The sequence below is a fragment of the Stegostoma tigrinum genome, chromosome 13 (assembly GCF_030684315.1).
Source record: "Stegostoma tigrinum isolate sSteTig4 chromosome 13, sSteTig4.hap1, whole genome shotgun sequence".
NCBI classification, from domain to species: domain Eukaryota; kingdom Metazoa; phylum Chordata; class Chondrichthyes; order Orectolobiformes; family Stegostomatidae; genus Stegostoma; species Stegostoma tigrinum.
In genome coordinates, this window is record NC_081366.1 from 67,413,097 (window position 1) to 67,434,111 (window position 21,015).

At 41.9% G+C, this 21,015-nt stretch overlaps 1 protein-coding gene across 2 annotated transcripts in view; it reads right to left on the reverse strand.

The window, feature by feature from the left end:
* LOC125458523 (serine/threonine-protein kinase 32A-like) overlaps positions 1-21,015 on the reverse strand; it is a 286,051-nt gene that overhangs the window by 196,430 nt on the left and 68,606 nt on the right. For both annotated transcript variants that reach the window (XM_048543865.1, XM_048543864.1), the window contains exons 2-3: positions 19,276-19,331; positions 1,838-1,989 (exon numbers count right to left, since the gene is read on the reverse strand). In XM_048543865.1, the coding sequence (XP_048399822.1) occupies positions 1,838-1,989; positions 19,276-19,331 (208 nt within the window). The remainder of the gene's footprint in view (positions 1-1,837; positions 1,990-19,275; positions 19,332-21,015) is intronic.

Here is a 21,015-nt window from a genome sequence, read left to right on the forward strand (position 1 = left end):
CCCAGTTTACAATTCTTCCAAGTTTTGTGTCATTGCAGATGGATTTGCTATCTGGCACACCAAAATCCAACTCATTAATATGTAACAGGAAAAGCAATGGTCCCAAAACTGAACTCTGGATAACTCCACTACAAATCTTCCTCAGCCTAAAAAAACTCTATTGATCATTACTCTCTGTTTCCTATCACTCAGCCAATTTAGTATCCAATGTTGAAGCCAGAGCTGTCTTCGGAGCAAGACAGAGGGAGATTGAGGAGTCCTACGAAGCAGGTAGCTAGAGACGGAGATATCCCAAGAAGGAGTTACGTGAAAAGGAAATTGACTTGGGAGAGAAAGGTGATGGTCTTTGGATGGAGGAGAAAGAACTTTGGAAGGGAGATGAGAGAGATCAGATGGAGAAATAGTGATAAATAAGTATTAATCAGAAGAGTAAAGGGTGCAGGACAAAATTACGCCTGATTGCAGAGAGGATCGAGAATCACCATGGGGTAATTTGCAGCTAAATACCAAATTATTTCATTCTAATGTGGTACCTCATACCAAATTAAGGCCAATACTAGCTGAGAGCTATTCATGGTGAGTAAATCTGATTCTATACAGCTCACCAAAGAGGATAACACTAAAATTTCTGCTTATGTGGATGCAAATACTGCAAGAATTTTACAATCATTTTGCCAATTGTCCCATTAAGTATCTGCTAACATCAAATATGGAGCTTAGAAGGTTCCTAAATGGAGCCTAAACTGAAGTCAAAATGATGAGAAGCCCCCTTCTGGAACTGATACCACACTTTCTTGGCTAAACACAATTTGGACTTTTTAACATCAGAATTACGCATCAAATGACAAGCCAATAAACTTTCACATGGAGTAAAATAATGTATTATAACTGACATCTAACCGAGTTTGGAGAATTAACTTGTGCTGTGTCAGAATCTCTCCCATCAACTGAAGCCTTGTATCAGATTACTTTCCATCTATTTCTCTTGCTATATACAATATACACACACTAGAATATACAATTACATATTTTTCTCTTTATGTCTTTTATCTTTAATTTGCTTTTTTGTGCTACTTAATTTGATATTGCATTGTTGTTTATTTACCAGTATCTGGAATGCTGAAAGAGGATGTTTCAGAATTTGGACGTCATGCATGCTATTTAGTTTACAGTTAAGAAATAAGAAAACTGTATTTACAACATATCTGTTCTCACTTGTGGGTTGGACCATCGACCATTGGACTGGGCAAACTACTGCAGTGGTTTTCCATTGCCTTCAAAAGGATGGCTGACCAAGAGTTTCTTCAGCACTTACTGCCTGCCATTGGGCATTAAGAAAGCTTCTTCTCATTCCACAAATCTTCTCAAAACTTGCTATTAAGAAAGCTTTCAGGACTGATAAAGAACATGTTTGACCATGTTACAAATACATTTTCCATACTGAATAAGTCCTGGTCTGGGTCTTGAAATCGGAACTTCTCATCCAGAGAAAGGGAGGCTAAAACTTTGTCACAACACCTCCCTATCTATAACATAGGGATAGGTAAACATGACATACAGAATAGAACAGTCAACAAAAATAATAAAGATCAGTCGATAACATATAGAGAATAGACAAGTAAACATGATATTTAGAATCCAAATAGGTAGACAGGATATATGGAATGCAGACTAAGTTGATAGTATTTATCGAAACAAGATGTATAAAGACTGGCTTTGTAGACTGTACCAAAGCATTAGTCAGTAACTCAAAACTCAGGATTCTTATAAACCCATCAACTAATATGAAATTCAGCAGAAGACAATTAATTGTACCTAAAGAATAGCAGTAATTTACCATAAATTGACAAGAAATGGATGTTCCAGACCCTGCATAACTTGCAATTCTTTAAATACATTTCGCACTTCATTACGCTCCACGCACTGTTGCTTGTTCATGTATTTCATGGCATACATCTTCTTTGAGTCTTTCTTCTGCACAATACAGACCTAGGAATCAAACAAAATACAATTAAAGAAAGTGAGATAGCTCTGGGTGAATGCACTAAAATCAGGATGGTGGGCAGTTTGTGCCCAATTGACTTGCATAAGAAGCTGGGGCACCACATACCAATTCCTACCCATTTAAAACTACTGAAGGAAAGGGTCACTGATGGTTGGGAACTGAATTTAACTAAAGTAAAATTTGGTAAATCATTGTTGATCCAAGTCCATCAGTTTCTCTCTGGGTGAGTTATATCAAATTCATTCCTGCTTCCCCTCCAGACAGAACTTCTGCCTCCTGAATATTAAAGGCAATTTACACTCTTTTGCTCTTCCATCAGGAGTTAATTAAAGTTTTCTGTACTCCATGGTGCTGAACATTGTGCAACCATCAATGAACATCTCCACTTCAGATCTTATGATGAAGTAAAGGTCATTGCTGAAGCAATTGAAGATGGTCAGGGCTAGGACACTACCTCAAGGCCATAACATTGATGAACAGAATTAGACCACTCAGCCCTTCATGTCTGCTCCAACATTCGATCATAGCTGAAAAATTTCTAAACCCCATTCCCCTGCCTTCTCCCAAAAACCTTGATCCCTTACCCATTATGAACCTCTCTCCATCTTAATTACACTTAACGACTTAGCCTACACAGCACTCTGCTCCACAGAATAACCACCTTCTAGCTGAAGAAATTCCCCCTCATCTCAGTTCTAAAGGGTTATCCCTTCACTCTGAGGCTGTGGCCTCGGGTCCTAGACTGTCCTACTTGTGGAAACATCTTCCTCACGTCCACTCTATCCAAGCCTCTCGGTGTTCTAATTTCAACAGATCCCTCCTTATCTTTATAAATTCCATTGAATACAGATTCTGAGTCCTCAACCACTCGTCATCTGACAAGTCCCTTCATTTCTGGCATCATTCTTGTAAAATTCCACTGGACCCCCTCCAAGACCAGCACATCCTTCCCTAGAAACGGACTCAAAAATACTCAGTACATTCCAAATGCGACTTATCCAGAGCTTAAACAGCTTTAACAGTGCATCTCTGCTCTTGTATTCTAGCCCTCTTGAAATGAATGCGAACATAGCCTGGAGAACGCCTGCAGAGTTGGCCTGGAACTGAGACTATTGACCCCCAACAACCACAAGCATCTTCCTATGTGCCAGGCATGATTCCAACCACCAGAAAGTTTGCTCCCTGATTTCCATTGATTCCAGGGCTCCTTGATGCCATTCTTGGTCAAATACAGACTTTCTGTCAAGAGCTGTCACTGTCAACTCATCTCCGGAATTTGGTTCTTTTGTCCATGTTTGAGGAGGTTGTACATGACATTGCAAGGCATTACAAGGCTGTAATGAGGCCAAAAGCTGAGTGGCCTTGACAGAACCCAAACTGGATGGCAGCAAGCAGGTTATTGCTGCGCAAGTGCTGCTTTATAGCACTGTTTATGATTCCTTCCATCACTTACTGATGATCGAGAGTAGACTAATGAAGCAGTCATTGTATAAACATATGGATGATAATGGAATAATGTAGGTTAGATGGGCTTCAGATTGGTTTCACAGGTCGCCCAAACATCGAGGGCCAAAGGGCCTATACTGCACTGTTATGTTCTATGTTCTATGTTCTAGTATTTGGCCAGGTTGGATTTGTCTTGCTTTTTGTGTATAGGACATACCTTGGCAATTTTCCACAGTCAAGTAAATGCCTGTCATGTAGCTATATTGGAATAACTTGGCTAGGGAGCGGTAAGTTCCAGAGCACAAGTCTTCTTTACTATTGCCAGAACGTTGTCAGGGCCCAAAGCTTTTGCAATATCCAGTGCTTCCAATTGTTTCTGGATATCACATGGAATGAATTTAATTGGTTGAAGACTGGCATCAGTGATGCCAGTAACCACTGAAGGAGGCCAAGATAGATCTCCACTCAGCACCTCTGGCTGAAGATTGCTGAGAATGCATCCGCCTTTTCTTTTGCACTGGTGTGTTGGGTTCTTCTGTCTGTGAGATGGGGATATTTGTGAAGACTTCTCCTGCAGTGAGTTGTTCAATTGTCTATACCATTCATGACTGAATGTGGCAAGATTGCAGAACTTAGATCTGATCTGTTAGTTGTGGGGTCACTTAGCTCTATCTATCACTTGCTGCATTTGCTGTTTGGCAAGCAAGTGGTCCTCGACAGCATGCCATCCTGCATTCTCCATTGAGCCAGCATTAAACCCTGGCTTGATGGCAACAGTTGAGTGGGGGATATGCCAGACCATGAGGTTGTAGATTGTGCTGTAAGTAAAATTCTGCTGCTGTTGATGGCACACGGCATCACATGGATGTCCAGTCTTGAGTTGCTGGATATGTTTGAAGTCCCATTTAACATGGTACTAGTGCCACACAACACAATGAAGGTTTTCTCAATGTGAAGGTGGGCTTCATCTTCACAAGAGCTGTTCAGCAGTCACTCTCATGGGCAGATACATCTGCATGTGGCAGATGATTAAGGATGAGACCACATATGTTTTTTCCTCTTGTTGGTTCCTTCACCAACAACCACAGACCAAGCCTAGTGGCAATGTCCTTTAGAATTCAACCAGCTTGGTCAATAGTGCTGTTGCTGAACTCCTCCTGATGGTGGACATTGAAATCCCCCACCCAGAGTACATTATGCACTTCTGTTATCCTCAGTGCTTCCTCCAAGTGTTGTTCACCATGAAACAGTACTGATTCATCACCCAAGGAAGGGCGGTATGTGGTAATCCGCAGGATGTTTCCTGGCTTCTGTTTAATCTGAAGCCATGAGATTTCATGGTGTCCAGAGTCAATGCTGAGGGCTCCAGGGCAACTCTCTTCCAAACATATACCATTGGGACATATCCAGGGATGGTAATTGTGGTATCGGCGGCATTGTGTGTAAGATATGATTCTACGAGTATGGCTATATCAGGCTGTTGCTTAACTATTTTGTGAGACAACTTTCCTACTAACCTCCAGATGTTAGTATGGAGGACTTTACAGGGGCGATGGACTGTTTCTGCCATTGTCTTTCCTGATCCCTAGGTCAATGCCAGGTGGTCTGTACAGTTTAATCTCTTTGTTGAGATTTCATAGCAATTGATACAACTGAGTGACTTGCTAGGTCAGTTCAGACTGCAGTTGAGAGTCAATCCATTGCTGTGAGTATGGAGTCACATCTATTCCCGATCAGGCAAAGACGGCAGATTTCCTTCCCTGAAGGACTTTAGTAAGCCGGTCGGGTTTTTCCAACAATTCACAATGATTTCACGGTTATCAATCGATTCTTAATTCTGGACATTCTTATTGAATTCAAATTCCATCATTTGCTTTGGTGAGTCCCCAGAACATTACTTGTGCCTCTGGATTAACATTCTAGCAATCATACTAGCAGGCCATTGCCTCCCCAGGTTAGATGGAGAGGGCTGTGAGGATGCTTGCCTGCTGCATAAACACTGGTTGGGTGGAATCTTCTGTCTCTATACTGTGCAATTCAAAATGACAATTGAGATCTGAGGAGTCGAAACGGTAACTTGCTTCCAGTTCTGTTGAGTTTATCCAGCGCTTTCTGCTTTTCAAAAAAATACATGTTATATGGAAAAGAAGGGCAGTGGGACTAATTGGATTGTTTAAACAAAGAGGCTGCAATCATTACTACAGTCCAGGTGTATGAGTTAAATGACTTCTAGCCCTTTGCAAGAACTGTTTCTATGCATAATCCACTGCTTTTTAGATCACAAGTATCTTTGTTGTTACAAAAAAATGTTCTTGCTGGAAAAGAGGAGAAAGCGGTGTCTAGATCCGTTAAGTCTGCCTGCAGGAATGTGTAAAGTTTCATAATTTTTTGAAATATAATCCTGTTTTAGTGTTATTCAATATTGAGCTCTAGTAGACTGCAGTTTAATGCTGAGATTGCAGATTAGGAGGTCAACAGGTTAAAGTAGAAATGAGAGATGGAGAATAGACGGGGTATAATCAAGGCAGGTTGGGAAGCCAGAAGATGGTGGACAAGTAGTGTTTAAATGTAGAATGACTGATAGGAGTGTAAGATGTAGTTTTGAAGGGGCAAGTTTAGGATTGAGGTCTGGGTCTGGTCAATAGTTACCCAAGAGTGAGAGTTGGTTTTTATTCTCCAACTTTCCTGGGTAACTATGGAGCTTAACTGAGTCTAATTGGGTTACCCAAACCCTCAGATGTTTTCGATGTTGTAAGGATCATTTTCTCAAGCTTCCAGATGCAGGAGACTTGTCCACTTGAAATTTCAGAATCCCTGGAAATTCACACAGAATCTACCACATTAGGTTTCTGCACAGTTGCAATGCACAACTCCAATCTATCCTTTGCCAACAGCTTTCTAGCCAGTGGACTATCTGGGCCTCTTTACGGACGAGGCAATGCAGAGATTCATTTGACCCATTCAATGGAAATTAAAAGAATGAACGGTGATCCTGTTGAAGCTGAAGTAACTACTTCAAATGATTGAACCAGCTACAAGCTTTCCAACTTTCTCAGATGATTGTAGAATCATTATGGTGCAGAAGGAGGCCATTTGGTTTCTTATACCTGCTATGCGCTGGCTGTCCAAATGAGCACCAAGACTCAGTACTATTTTCCCCACATCCTTGCAAACTATTTCTAGAGTCCTCTAGGCAGACTCCTAGAGGACTGGAAAATGGCTGATGTGACATCTTGTTTAAGAAGGGAGGAGTGGGGGGGCAGAAGTCAAGAATCTACAGGACAGTTTGCCTGACCTCAGTTGTTGGTAAGATTTTAGAGTCCCATTTTTAAGAATGAGATTACAGAATTCTTGCAGGTTCATGGTAAACTGGGGTTGAGTCAACAAGATTGTGTTAAAGCCAGGTCATGCCTGACAATCAAAACTAAATTATTTGAGGACTAACAATCGAGTTAGGCAAAGGATAGCCCGCGGATGTGATTTGTTGAGATTTCCAGAAGGCTTTTGACAAGGTGTCCCAAGGCAAATGTGCTAAATCAGATAAGAGCCCATGGTACCTCAGGTGAGCTACTGGCATGGGTAGAGGATTGCATGACTGGCAGAAAGCAAAGAGAAGGGATTAAAAGGTCTTTTTCAGGAAGATAGCTGGTGATAGTGGAGTTCTGCAGGCCCATGCTGGGACAACAGCTTTTCATGTTTTCCATTAATGATCTGGGTGAAGGAATTGAGGGCATTGTTGCCAAGTTTATAGATGACAGAAAGATAGTTGGAAGAATGGGTTGTGATGACAATCTGCAGAAGCTACAGAAGCACGTGAATATGCATGCAAAGAGCGCAAGAAATGGAAAATGGAATGCGGTTTGGTAAAGTGTGATGTTATGCCAACTGGTCAGAAAAATAGAGGCATATAGACTATTTTGTAAATGGGGAAAGTCTTCGGAAATCTGAAGCACAAAGGAAATTTGGGAGTTCAAGATTCTCTTAAGGTTAACGTGCAAGTTCAGTTGGCAAATAGGAAGACAAATGCAATGTTAGCATTAGTTTCAAGAGGGCTAGAATACTACAGTAGAGACGTTCTGCTGAGGTTGTATAAGGCTCTGGTCAAATTGCATTTAGGATATTGTGAGCAACTTTTAGTTCGATATCAAAGGAAGGATATGTTGGCATTGGATGGAGTCCAGAGGGGGTTTAACAAGAATGATCTCAGGGATGAAGGGCTTAAAGGGATGTGGAAAGGATCTGTATCTGATGGTGTTCAGCAGGATAAGGGGTAATCCTGACAGAAATGTAGTTTTCTGAGAAGCCTGGATATAGTAATATTTCAACCATTGGGAGAGCCTTGGAGTGAAGAGACGACCCTTTAAAACTGAGATAAGGAAGAATCCTTAAGCCAGAGAGTGGTTAATCTGTGGAACTAATTGCTACTTGGGGTTGTGGAGGCCAAGACATTGAATTATTTAAGACAGAGATAGATAGGTTCTTGATTGGAAAGGTCATCAAGAGTTATGGGCAAAATGCAGGAGAATGGGTTTCAGACACATATCAACTGGTGGCACGGTGGCACAATGGTTAGCATTGTTGCCTCACGGGACCAAGGGCCTGGGTTTGATTCCACCTTCGAACCACTGTCTGTGTGGAGTTTGCACATTGTCCCTGTGTCTGTGTGGGCTTCCTCAGGGTGTTCTGGTTTGCTCCCACAGTCCAAAGTTGTGCAGGCTTGGTGGATTGACCAAGCAAAATTTCCCATAATGTTCAGGGATGTTTAGATTAGGTAGGTTATAGGATGATGGGTGTGGGTGGGATGCTCTGAGGTTCACTGTGGATTGTTGGGCCAAAGGGCCGTTTGCCCACACTGTAGGGATTGTAAGAACCGTGATGGAATAGCAGAGCAGACTCGATGGGCTGAATAGCCAAATTCTGCTACTATATCTTATTGTGTTACTGGTCAGATGGTTGAAAACTTGGTCAAGGAGGAAGAGTTACAGGTCATCTTAAAGGGGGTAATTGAGGTCAAGTGGCAGAGACCACTGGAAGTTCCTCCAGAGAGTAGGCCCTGGCAGGGTTGCCAACGGTAGACTGATTAAAATTTAGGATGTTTAAGGGAAAATTTGTGGTATGTAGCTATCTCAGAGAGTCGCAGGACTGGTGATTAAAAATAGGGAGGAGAAAGGCCATGGAGAGATTTTTTAAAAATACTTGCGCCTTTGTTCAAAAAGGGATGTAAGGAGAAACACGGGAGTACTACTTGGAACTATGACGTTGGGACTTATGGACATTATGGAGACTTGGATAACAGAGGGGCAGGAATGGTTGTTGGATGTTCCGGGGTATAGATGTTTTAAACAAAATGGGAAGGAGGTAAAAGAGGTAGGGGAGTGGCATTGCTGATCAGGGATGGTATCACAGCTACAGAAAGGGAGGTCGTGGAGGAGGGTTTGTCCACTGAGTCAGCATAGATGGAAGTCAGAAACAGGAAAGGAGCAGTCACTTTACTGGGAGTTTTCTATGGACCCCCCAAAAGCAACAGAGACACCGAGGAACAGATTGGGAGACAGATTTTGGAAAGGTGCAGAAGTAATAGGGTTGTTGTCGTGGATGACTTCAACTTCGCTAATATAGACTAGAACCTCCTAAGTGCAAACAGTTTGGATGGAGCAAATTTTGTCAGGTGTGTCTAGGAAGGATTTCTGACTCATTATGCAGATAGGCTGACAAGAGGGGATGCCATATTGGATTTGGTGCTTGGCAACGAACCAGGCCAAGTGTCAGATCTCTCGGTAGGACAGCATTTCAGTAATAGTGATCATAACTCTCTGACCTTTACAATAGTTATGGAGAGGTGTAGGAGCAGACGGTATGGGAAAGTATTTAATTAGGGGAGGAGCAATTACAATGCTATTAGGGAAGAACTACGGAGCACCAACTGGGTTCAGATGTTCTCAGGGAAATGCATGACAGAAATGTGGAGGTTGTTTCGGGACACTTGCAACGAGTACTGGATAGGTTTGTTCTACTGAGGCAAGGAAAGAATGGTATGATGAAGGAATCTTGGATGACGAGACATGTGGAACACTTAGTCAACAAGAAGAAGGAAGCTTATGTAAAGTTGAGAAAGCAAGGATCAGACAGGGCTCTAGAGGTCTGCAAGGTATCCAGGAAGGAACTGAAGAATTGACTTAGGGGAGCTCGAAGGTGGTATGAGAAAACCTTGGCAGGCAGGATCAAGGAAAACCCCAAGGCGTTCTATGTTTATCTGAGGAACAAGAGGATAGCCAGAGTGAGGGTGGGGCCAATCAGGGATAGTGGAGGGAACTTGTGCGCGGAGTCTGAGGATGTAGGGGAGGTCCTTAGTGAATACTTTGCTTCAGTATTGACCAGTGAGAGGGACCTTGACGTTTGTGAGGACAGCATGAAACAGGCAGATACGCTCAAACAAATTGATGTTAGGTAGGAGGATGTGCTGTAAATTTTGAAAAACATGAGGATAGGTAAGTCCCCTAGGCCAGACAGGATAGAACCAAGGTTTTACTAAGGGAAGTGAGGGAAGAGATTGCTGCCCCTTTGGCAATGATCTTTGCGTCCTCACTGTCCACTGGAGTAGTACCAGAAGAAAATATAGACCGATCAGTCTTACTTCTGTGTCGGGAAAATTATTAGAGGATTCTGAGAGACAGTATTTATGATTATTTGGAAAAGTACAGTTTTATTAGAAATAGTCAGCATGGCTTTGTGAGAGGCAGGTCATGCCTCACAAGCCTCATCGAATTCTTTGAGCATGTGACAAAATATATCGATTAAGGTAGAGCAGTGGATGTGGTGTATGTGGATTTTAGCAATGCACTTGATAAGTTTCCACATAGTGGGCTCATTCAGGAAGTAAGGAGGCATGGGATTCAGGGAAATTTGGCTAACTGGGTACAAAGCTGGCTGTCCAATAGAAGACAGAGGGTGGTAGTAGATGGAAGGTATTCAGCTTGGAGCTCAGCGACCAGTGGTGTTGCTCAGAGATCTGTTCTGGGGCCTCTAAACTTTGTGATCTTTACAAATAACTTGGATGAGGAAGTGAAAGGGTGGGTTAGTAAATTTCCTGATGATATGAAGGATGGTGGAGTTGTGGACAGCGTGGAGGTCTATTGTAGGTTGCAACGGAACATTGGCAGGATACAGATCTGGGCAAAGAAGTGGCAGATGGAATTCAACCTAGAAAAGCGTAAAGTGATTTGGCACAGAGCTAACTAGAGCTGGATGAACACAACAGGCAAAGCAGCATCAGAGGAGCAGGAAAGCTGACGTTTCGGGCCTAGACCCTTCTTCAGAAAATCCAGCACCTGCAGTTCCTACTATCTTTGAAGTGATTTGGTACAGTGACAGTGGTTAGCACTGCTGCTTCACAGCACCAGGGACCCGGGTTCGACTTCCCCCTTGGGTGGCTGTCTGTGTGGGGTTTGCATGTTCTCCCTGTGTCTGCATGGGTTTCCTCCAGGTGCTCCAATTTCCTCCCACAGTCTAAAGATATGCAGGCTAGGTGGATTGGCCATGCTAAATTGCTCATAGTGTCCAGGATGTGTCGATTAGGTGGGTTACAGGGGCATGGTTTTGGGTGGGTGCTCTGAGGGTTGGTGTGGACTTGTTGGGCCAAAGGGCCTGTTTCCACACTGTAGGGATTCTATGATTGATTAATTTTGGAAGGTCAAATTTGAATGCAGAATACACGATTAATGGCAGGATTCTTGGCAATGTGGAGGAACAGAGGAATCTTGGGGTCCACACGCATAGATCCCTCAAAGTTGCTACCCAAGTTAAGAGGGTTGTAAAGAAGGCATATGGTGTGTTGGCTTTCATTGGCAGGGGAATTGAGTTTAAGAGCTGTGAGGTTATGCTGCAGCTCTATAAAACTCTGGTTCGACCAGACTTGGAATATTGTATTCAGCTCTGGTCACCTCATTATAGGAATGCCCTGGAAGATTTGGAGAGGGTGCAGAGTAGACTTACCAGGATGCTGACTGGACTGGAGGGCAGGTCCAATGAGAAAAGGTTGAGGGAGCTAGGTCTTTACTCAATGGAGTGAAGAAAGATGAGAGGTGACTTGGTAGAGGTGCACAAGATGAGAGGCATAGAGTGGATAGTCAGAGGCTTTTTCCCAGGGCGGGAATGACTATTATGAGGGGGCATAATTTTAAGGTGATTGGAGAAAGATATAGGGGAGATTTCAGAGGTAGGTTCTTTACACAGAGTGTGATGGGTGTGTGGATTGTGCTACCAGTAGTGGTAGTGGAGTCAGATATTTTAGAGACATTTAAGCTACTCTTGGATAGGCACATGGAGGATAGTAAAATGTAGGGTAGTTTGACCTTAGTAGCGTAATACGTCGGCACAACATCGTGGGCCAAAGGGCCTGTACTGTGATGTACTATTCTATGTTCTATGTTCTACAATTTTAATACTTGTGTTATTTCTCTTTTTAGAATTGGACAAAAGGAGAAGAAGCCTTCACAGTGGTATGAGTTAATTTCCAAAACAGATTACTTACTCGTTTGTTATTTGTAAGATTTCACCACTACTTTAGCCCACAACAGATCAAATTCAACAATAATTGAGCATTTTGAGAGCCTGAGGTCAAAGTTTTAGGTTTTAAAGGCGGATAAATGTAGTTGATTTAGTGAATGGCCTTGCTCTTCATATTAAAGAATTCTTGCTTCATGTCATTTTGGGAAGTACTCCACTATTTAAGTTCATTTTAATTCATTACAGTCATATATAATTTCTTTTCCAGTTTATTACTTTTTCTGTAACTAGGGAATGCAGCATTAATGCATTATCTTACTTTTGCTGTTTCCAATTTTTTGCTCAAATTACAGTTTCAGTGTATGGAATTTTCAGAAATGACACCATTAAACAACAAGTTGAATTATCCCTAAATAATGGAGAAGCACAAGAATAAAGGGCACCTCAATAAAACCAGAACACAAAGGCATCACAAGCCTTTCTGTACATTTGCTACCAGTCTGTGAATCATCTCAAATAAACCAAGGCCTACCAAAAAAGGTGGTTGAAAACATTTTGCTCCCCTCCCACCCCATTTGTTTACAGGCTCGTGAAGAAATTATAGAAATCTTATCATAATGTTGGATGCAATTTTGGCCAAAGTGATTTTCCTGACTCTCTAGAACACAGAAAGAGAGCATTCAGGACAATTAGTTTCTGCTGGTATTCCACCCAAGCCTCCATTTTTTCATCATATCCCATCAGAATTGGTTTTTATTACTTTTTCACACCTGTACTTATTTCTTTTATCAGGCAGTGAATCCTAAGGAAGAAATATAGAGAAATGAACAAATGTCATCAATGTTTTGGGCATAACTTGCCTACCTCTAAAAAAAAGTAAGGGGAGGGTGCACTTGGATATTGATATCTAATATAATAATTCCTGAGGAGGCACTGACTGGGTACTTGCTAGCAGTGTTGATTGGGAAAGGGACCTGAATGTCATGACTGTCCACTTCTTCAGTTAAGGGGCAAACAATCGGTAACAGAAAGCTTATGATTTCCCAGCCTGTACTCAGTGTGTGTGACATTGATTGGCAATTCTGTCTGTACAATTTTATTCTACACCTTTTTGATCTATGGATAATGGCTGGGGGATTGCTATGAATGTGCCTGTACAACCATTTCACTAGTAAACAACCAGTTTACTTGACTTCCCAAACTTGAGTCATTACAGATGTTGTAGTAAGAAAGATGCTGACTACGTATGTCCATAATAGTGGTCTACTGACTGCTGTGGTTTGAGTTCAATGGACTGCTGATTGCACAAATCTCTGCTACATGCCTGATGAAGAAATGACAGTGGTTTTGCAAAATGATTGTACAACTGGCTTCGATCCAAGGGATATATTCCCTTCAGGGAGGAACATTTTCATAACAATGCATTATTTGTGGACTCAGAAGATGCCATCATGGCCTCAGCATACAGTCTAATTAATTTCAAACAAAGTCCTCATTCTTTTATGAGAAATCTGCTGAGGTTGCAACTTCATTTTAATTTTAATTTCTCTGGCTGCTTTTGATCTATCTTTTTGGCTGCTCTTCGTACGCTGACTTGTCCTCTAATAAAATTCCACAAGCATCCTCCACCTTCCATTGTGTTTTTTATTATTCTCTCTTCGGACATGGGCATCACTGGTTTGGCCAGCATTTGTTTTCCATTACTAGTTGTGGTGCACTGCTTTCTTAAATTGCAGCAGTCCACGTGTGGGAGGTCCAGTTTTGTGTCTTTCTTCAAACTTTGCAGTTACTGCTTCAAATGAATGGCTTGCTCAAGTCCTTAAGAGCCACATTGCTATGGGTCTGGAGTCACATGTAGACCAGACCAGGTAAAGATGACAGATTTCCTTCCCTCGAGGGCATTAGTGAACCAAGTGGGGTTTTCCAACAATTAACAGCGGCTTCATAGTTATCATTAGACTCTTAATTCCAGATTTTTTAATCAATTAAAATTCTACCATTTGCCATGGTGGGATTCCAACTCATGCCTGGAACATAACCTAGGTTAATCAATTGACAGTTTAGTATATAATTCTTCTGAATCAACACCTCCCTTTTGATCACCAAACAGGCAACATTGGCATGTTATTAGAGGTAAGAGGTATTAGTTCCAGTTTGATCCTGACCCTGATCTTATTCAAATTGGATGTCAAAATCTAGAAATCTACTGGCAGGGCCTGCTGACAAACAAACAATCAAGTGCAGAGTGGTTGAAGGTAGAAGTATGTGAGCATAATGTTGCTTGATAATCCATGATGGCAGCATTATGCACTAGTGAGACTGCACAACTCCCAGGCTGCATATTCAGTATGCATAGCAAGTGCAACATACAGTTAGCCTACCATTCTTAAAGACAGCCCATCCCCTTAAATGAGAGCTGCTCTTATGTAACAGAAGCTCCTGTAACTGCCAAGGAGTACTTGGCTGCAACGAACAGGACAGCAGATGGAGCAGTAGGGCAGAGAGGACTCCCAGATTTTCAAATGTGGCACTGGAGGCCCTAATGAATGAGGTGGAAAGGAGAAGAGATGTTTTGCTTTCATAGGCGTCAAGAGGCTACATAACACACCTGTAGGAGGAAATGGGTGGCTCAGGAGGCAATTCCTGGATAGGCTATTCATGCTCCAAAAAGGGAGAAGTTGGCTGCAGGATCAGGAAAAGTTCAACAAGTTCACATTGGTTGTTAAGGTTGGTGAATGTATCATGAAGTGACATCTCCCGCCCAGCAGATCACACCTCTCACAGCACTTAACTCATCCATCTGCAATGAAGACTCAAACCAAACACTTCACCTCACCCTCAGAAACGAACTAATGTTGTCAGCCTCACAAGTGACCTGATGTTTTCACATACCTTTGATTATTCAGCTATGTCAGAAACATCACCCAAACGCAATATATGACACTCACTGACATTTTTTCCCTCGTTTTACAGGACAAGGCAGCCCATTATCATTGGGTGCAATCCAGACCTGGTTAGGTCAGGCACATCTGGAAACCTCTGGACATCATGGAGTTTTGCACCATGGGATGGCTGTGATTGAAGTTGCTATATTTGACATTATTAAAGATATTCAAGATGTGCTAAGTTCAAAATCCCAACCTGAAGGCTCCCTCTTTAAAATGCATTTCATCTTGTAATCCTTCATAAAGTATAAGCTACAGTTAGGGTGATCTTGGACATTTTGCTTGACACCCAAACCTCCTCCCTTATGCCAGTGCTCCCCCATACACTTGTACTTTCAGATATCCGAAAGCTTCCACCTAGCCTGCCACTGCAGCCTCATCATGAAGTGCGATATCAAACAAGATCTCTGATGAAGAAGCACTGTCACTTAATCTGACACTCGTAGCTCTAAGCTCAAGACACTGGTACCATGTAAATGAGCTGCTGGGTGCAAGTGTGTTGCAGCAGAGCAAGGAGAAAATGTGGTTTGTGCACCAATTCCCCAGATGATAAGGTCACAGATGAATTCTACTGTGAAGGATTCAGAGTAAAACTTCAATAAGGGAACATAGAGGAAAACCCTGATCCTGATGGGCATAAGCATTTAGATGTTTGGTGATTTGGCACAGAGCTTTCTCAGTGTCAATGAACATGAATAATGTGGCACAATAATTTGGTTTCAGCTTCCACTGTAACATGGGCGGTTAGAAATCACCCAACGGTTCAGTGTTGCAGAGGAAGGTCAGAACAAGTTTAGGGGAATATGGAATTGAGTCAAAGCTGTTTGGTAGCCTCAGCAAGATGCTGTTTTGAAGTGGATCTGGAAAATAATCATACCTTCATTTTTTTGTCAAGCAGAAGCTTGTTTTACATAGAACATAGAACATTACAGCACAGTACAGACCCTTCGGCCCTCGATGTTGTGCCAACCTGTCATACCGATCTTAAGCCCATCTAACCTACACTATTCCATGTACGTCCATGTGCTTGTCCAATGACGACTTAAATGTACCTAAAGTTGGTGAATCTACTACCGTTGCAGGCAAAGCGTTCCATTCCCTTACTACTCTCTGAGTAAAGAAACTACCTCTGACATCTGTCCTATATCGTTCACCCCTCAATTTAAAGCTATGCCCCCGCGTGCTCACCGTCACCATCCTAGGAAAAAGGATCTCCCTATCCACCCTATTTAACGATCTGATTATTTTATATGTTTCATTTAAGTCACCTCTCAACCTTCTTCTCTCTAATGAAAACAGCCTCAAGTCCCTCAGCCTTTCCTCGTAAGACCTTCCCTCCATACCAGGAAACATCCTAGTAAATCTCCTCTGCACCCATTCCAAAGCTTCCACATCCTTCTTATAATGCGGTGACCAGAACTGTACACAATGCTCTAAGTGCGGCCACACCAGAGTTTTGTACAGCTTCACCATAACCTCTTGGTTCTGGAACTCGATCCCTCTATTAATAAAAGCTAAAACACTGTATGCCTTCTTAACAGCCCTGTCAACCTGGGTGAACTTTCAAGGATCTGTATACATGGATACCGAGATCTCTCTGCTCATCTACACTACTAAGAATCTTACCATTAGCCCTGTACTTTGCCTTCTGGTTATTCCTACCAAAGTGCATCACCTCACACTTGTCTGCATTAAACTCCATTTGCCACCTCTCAGCCCAGCTCTGCAGCTTATCTATGTCTCTCTGCAACCTACAGCATCCTTCGTCACTATCCACAACTCCACCGACCTTAGTGTCATCTGCAAATTTACTAACCCATCCTTCTACGCCCTCATCCAGGTCATTTATAAAAATGGCAAACAGCAGTGGACTCAAAACCGACCCTTGCAGTACACCACTAGTAACTGGTCTCCAGGATGAACATTTCCCATCAACTACCACCCTCTGTCTTCTTTCAGCAAGCCAATTTCCGATCCAAACTGCTATATCTCCCACAATTCCATTCCTCCGCATTTTGTACAATAGCCTATTGTGGGGAACCTTATCGAACGCCTTGCTGAAATCCACATACACTACATCAACCGGTTTACTCTCATCTACCTGTTTGGTCACCTTCTCAAAGAGCTCAATAAGATTTGTGAGGCACGACCTTCCCTTCACAAAACCGTGCTGACTATCCCTAATCTTTTTTAGTTTTGGTGGTATAGTATAATATCGTTCTTACTCAAAAACCGAATTGTATTAAAGTTGCAGGGACCAAGTATAGCACTTGACCTGCTGCAAAGGTTTACATTTGACTCTGATTTCAGTGTGCTGGACAGTCTGCAGGTTGGTTTGTGAACGGAGATGAACACACTGAGAGAAATACCAGAGGATTCATTAAGAGGATGGTTTTCTTTTGCTACTTCTTGGTATTTGCATTCAATTCTCTATGCCTTTCTGCAAGTAGGGATTGCATTTTTCATAGGTTAGTTATACTCTGAAAATAACACAATATGCCTTTGTACTGCACAGGTACATGCTCACTTAGAGAAGGCAATAAAGTACAGTTGTTTTCATATTTATGTGTTGGCATTTTAGTTAGACAAGTACAAGTTAACTAAGATCTGGAATTTCATGCTTCTGTCTCAGGTCTGAGGCAGCCAAGCTTTAAAAAATGGATGTGGTTCTGGGATTCTTGTCCCCATTCCCATCACTGGCTATTTCAGCTGCATGGGACAAGAACATGAGCAATGAGCCCGTACATAGCACAGCCAATTTCACCATCTCCAATTCAGGGGTTTGAAAAGAACACGTACCACACACACACGTATCCCACCCAGCAGTATTTTCATGGAGTCAGGTCCTTTTTGATAGCCCAAACAGTCATATTTGGAAAAGAACATACATGTAATATGGGTTAGAGATAGTAAGAACTGCAGATGCTGGAGAATCTGAGATAACAAAGTGTAGAGGTGGATGAACACAGCGGGCCCAGCAGAGTCAGTGGAGCAGGAAGGCTGACATTTCAGAAGAAGGGTCTAGGCCCAAAACATCAGCCTTCCTGCTCCTCTGATGCTGCTTGGCCTGCTGTGTTCATCCAGCTCTACACCTTGTTATCTTACATGTTATATGGATCTTCTATCAGAGCTATGGGTTTTTTACAAGTTAATCTGGTTTTTCCATCTTGTGTGTGACATGGTTAATGGTGTGTTGCACTTCAGGAGTATTGTAGTCCATCAGGAAGCTCAAATATGGAGTCAGCAACATTTTGACAATAGTGTTCAAGGAGCGCTGCCTACTTCACATATTCTGCATTGAACAGTGTTGAGCTTCAGATTCCACTGCATCAAATACACCTGAAATTGGTCTGAATAACATATTGGAGATTTTGAGGGGGTAGGGTGGCTTGCCAGGGGCACCTGGTGAGCAAAGTGTCAGGGCTAAGGTGCCTAAAATTTATCTATAGAACTGAGCTACCAGAGCACCAAGCCAGGTCTTCTAACCTGTACATCTGAACACCTTTTCGTTGGGCCGGAGGCAGGATTGTAATATCATGAAACAATCTGATTTGCATTTCCAACCTCAAAGATGCAAATCAAAAATTTGGTTCAGCACATAAAATAAATGTGACTTGAACTTATTTTCCCTTTCCCTTTACATTCAATGTCATAGTATGAAAGTTAAAGTCTTTGGGAATAAATAATGAACCATTAGCCTATGTTTCAGTTTTCCACCACCCCTAAACCTTGCATCGAGGTTCACCATGGTCCACAGAGTGGCATAATGTCAATCTGTCTACTTCACTGTACTAAACTTTCATTGATTACCCAGTGATTTGCCATCTAGTCACTGAGCTCTAATGCTCCCTTTTGTTACATAAGATAATATTAAAATATTGATCAGAAGTGGATTTTCAATATGTAAACGGCTGACATAAGGTGCATACAAGCGCATAACTGTGTTGGGCAGAGTCTATGCAGGCAAGTGTAAATGCACTTGTGTGAATGTACGTGAATGAAAGGTAGGCATTAGATTTGCATCCTCACAATCTGACTGTGTTTTCTTTGCCGGACAGCATGTACACCTTGTTTAGAGAGCGCGAGGGCCTATATGCATGCCTGCACTCCTCACACTCTTCTCTCCAATTACTGTCTTGTATAAATGTACATTAGTAAAAATGATATTGGCACCAACTAGATTCTGATTCAATGACAAATCTGTACTGTATTACTCTCTTTTTAGATGATATCTGTACAATTAGCTTGGGTGAGGAAAAGGAGACAAAATAACTCATCCACACACTGGTAGCAATAAATTATTAAGGTACACTGCTGCAACACAGAAGAATTAAAGATGATTATGCAGAGATTAGCAAAGATGAAACAACTTACCTTGCCAAAGCTGCCTTTGCCAATTGCTCTTAAGATCTGGAAATGGTCAAAGTTTACTGGAGGAAAAAAATGAGAAGAGTCAGATGCCGCAGGTCACAATGAAGCATCACATACTTCTATTACGCAAAAGACTAATGTCAGCTATAGATGCTGTCTTCATGAAAGATGAAGATGCAGGTATGGAGAAAAAGTTTAAGTCAGAGAGTAATAAGACATTTTTGTTATATCACAAAAATGCATTTTGGTGAGTTTGAACTTTGCTGTACAGATCAGGGCAGCATCATGACTCAGTGGCTAGCACTGCTGCATCACAGTGCTGGGGACCCAGGTTCAATTCCACTCTTGGGCCACTGTCTGTGTGGAGTTTGCACATTCGCTCTGTTTCTGTTGGCTGGTCTTGTTTCCTCCATTGGTCCAAATATATGCAAGTTAGGTGGATTGGCCATATTAAATTGCGCATCATATGCAGGCTAGATGTGTTAGCAATGGGAGATGCAGGGTAGGGGGATGGGTCTGGGTGTGATGCTATTTCAAGCATCAGTGTGGCCTGTTTTCACAATGTAGGGATTCTACAATCTGGATTAATGTTCCAGTAACAATAAATTTAATCAAAGAAATACTTTTTAAGTGAGGAAAGAGGTATTGAGACAGCGAGGATGGAGTGGGTACAAGAGTAAGAGGTGACTTGATTTTGACTTGTAACATCCTGAAGGGTCATGACAGGCTGGTGTGGAGACAATGTTTTGTCTTGTGGAAGAATCTAGAATGTGGGGTCAGTGTTTTTAAAACAGCTTTTAAAAGACAGAATTTTTCTTTTCGAGGATCATGCGTCTTTGGAACTCTTCCTCAAAAGATGATAGAAACTGAGTTCATGCATATTTTTAAGTCAAAAGTAGATCGTTTCTTGTTAACCAAGAGTTATCTGTTTATGTTTAGGAATGGAATTCTTCAGTTCATGACACAGATAGCCGAAGGCACAGCTAATGATGTTGCAATCAAAATCAGGAATACAAAAAAGGCCAGAACTAAAGAAACACAAAAATGCTCAGAGTCATCAGGATAGGAGAATTTACAGAGATGATAAAGTTGAGGCTATTGAGGAACACAAAAACTAAGAATGACAATTATTTAGTTTTGAAAATCATGGTATTCCTACAGCAGGAGCCAATGTAGATCAGCAAACTTGAGTGAGATAAGCAAGTCGGACTCAGTGCAAATTAGAATAGCAGAAGTTTTAGATGAGCTGAAGCTTATAGACAATGCAATGTGAGATGTTGGCCAGGTATGCATTGGAACAGTCAAATCTGAAGTGAACAAATGCATGGCTGAAGGTTTCAGCAACAGAAGAGCTGAGGACGAGGCAAAGTCAGACAATGTTGTAGAGATTAAATAGGTGGTATTGTTCATAGACAGAATATGACAGGAAACAATGTACAGTCAAATAGATCACCTAGAATGTAAACAGTCTCAGCCAGTTGGTCAGAAGTAAAACGTCACTGGCTACAGTAATCTTTTCCAGACCTTAATTGCCAATGATCTTACGTTGGCCTATATTAGTTATAGTAACATAGAATCCCTACAGTGCAGGAAGAGGCCATTCAACCCATTGAGTCTGTACTGACCTTAAGGAACATCCCACCCAGTACCCCACTCCCTCACCTTATCCCTGTAACAAGCGTGACTAATCCACCTAGCCCACACACCAATTTACAGGACAATTTAACAAGGGCAATCCACCTA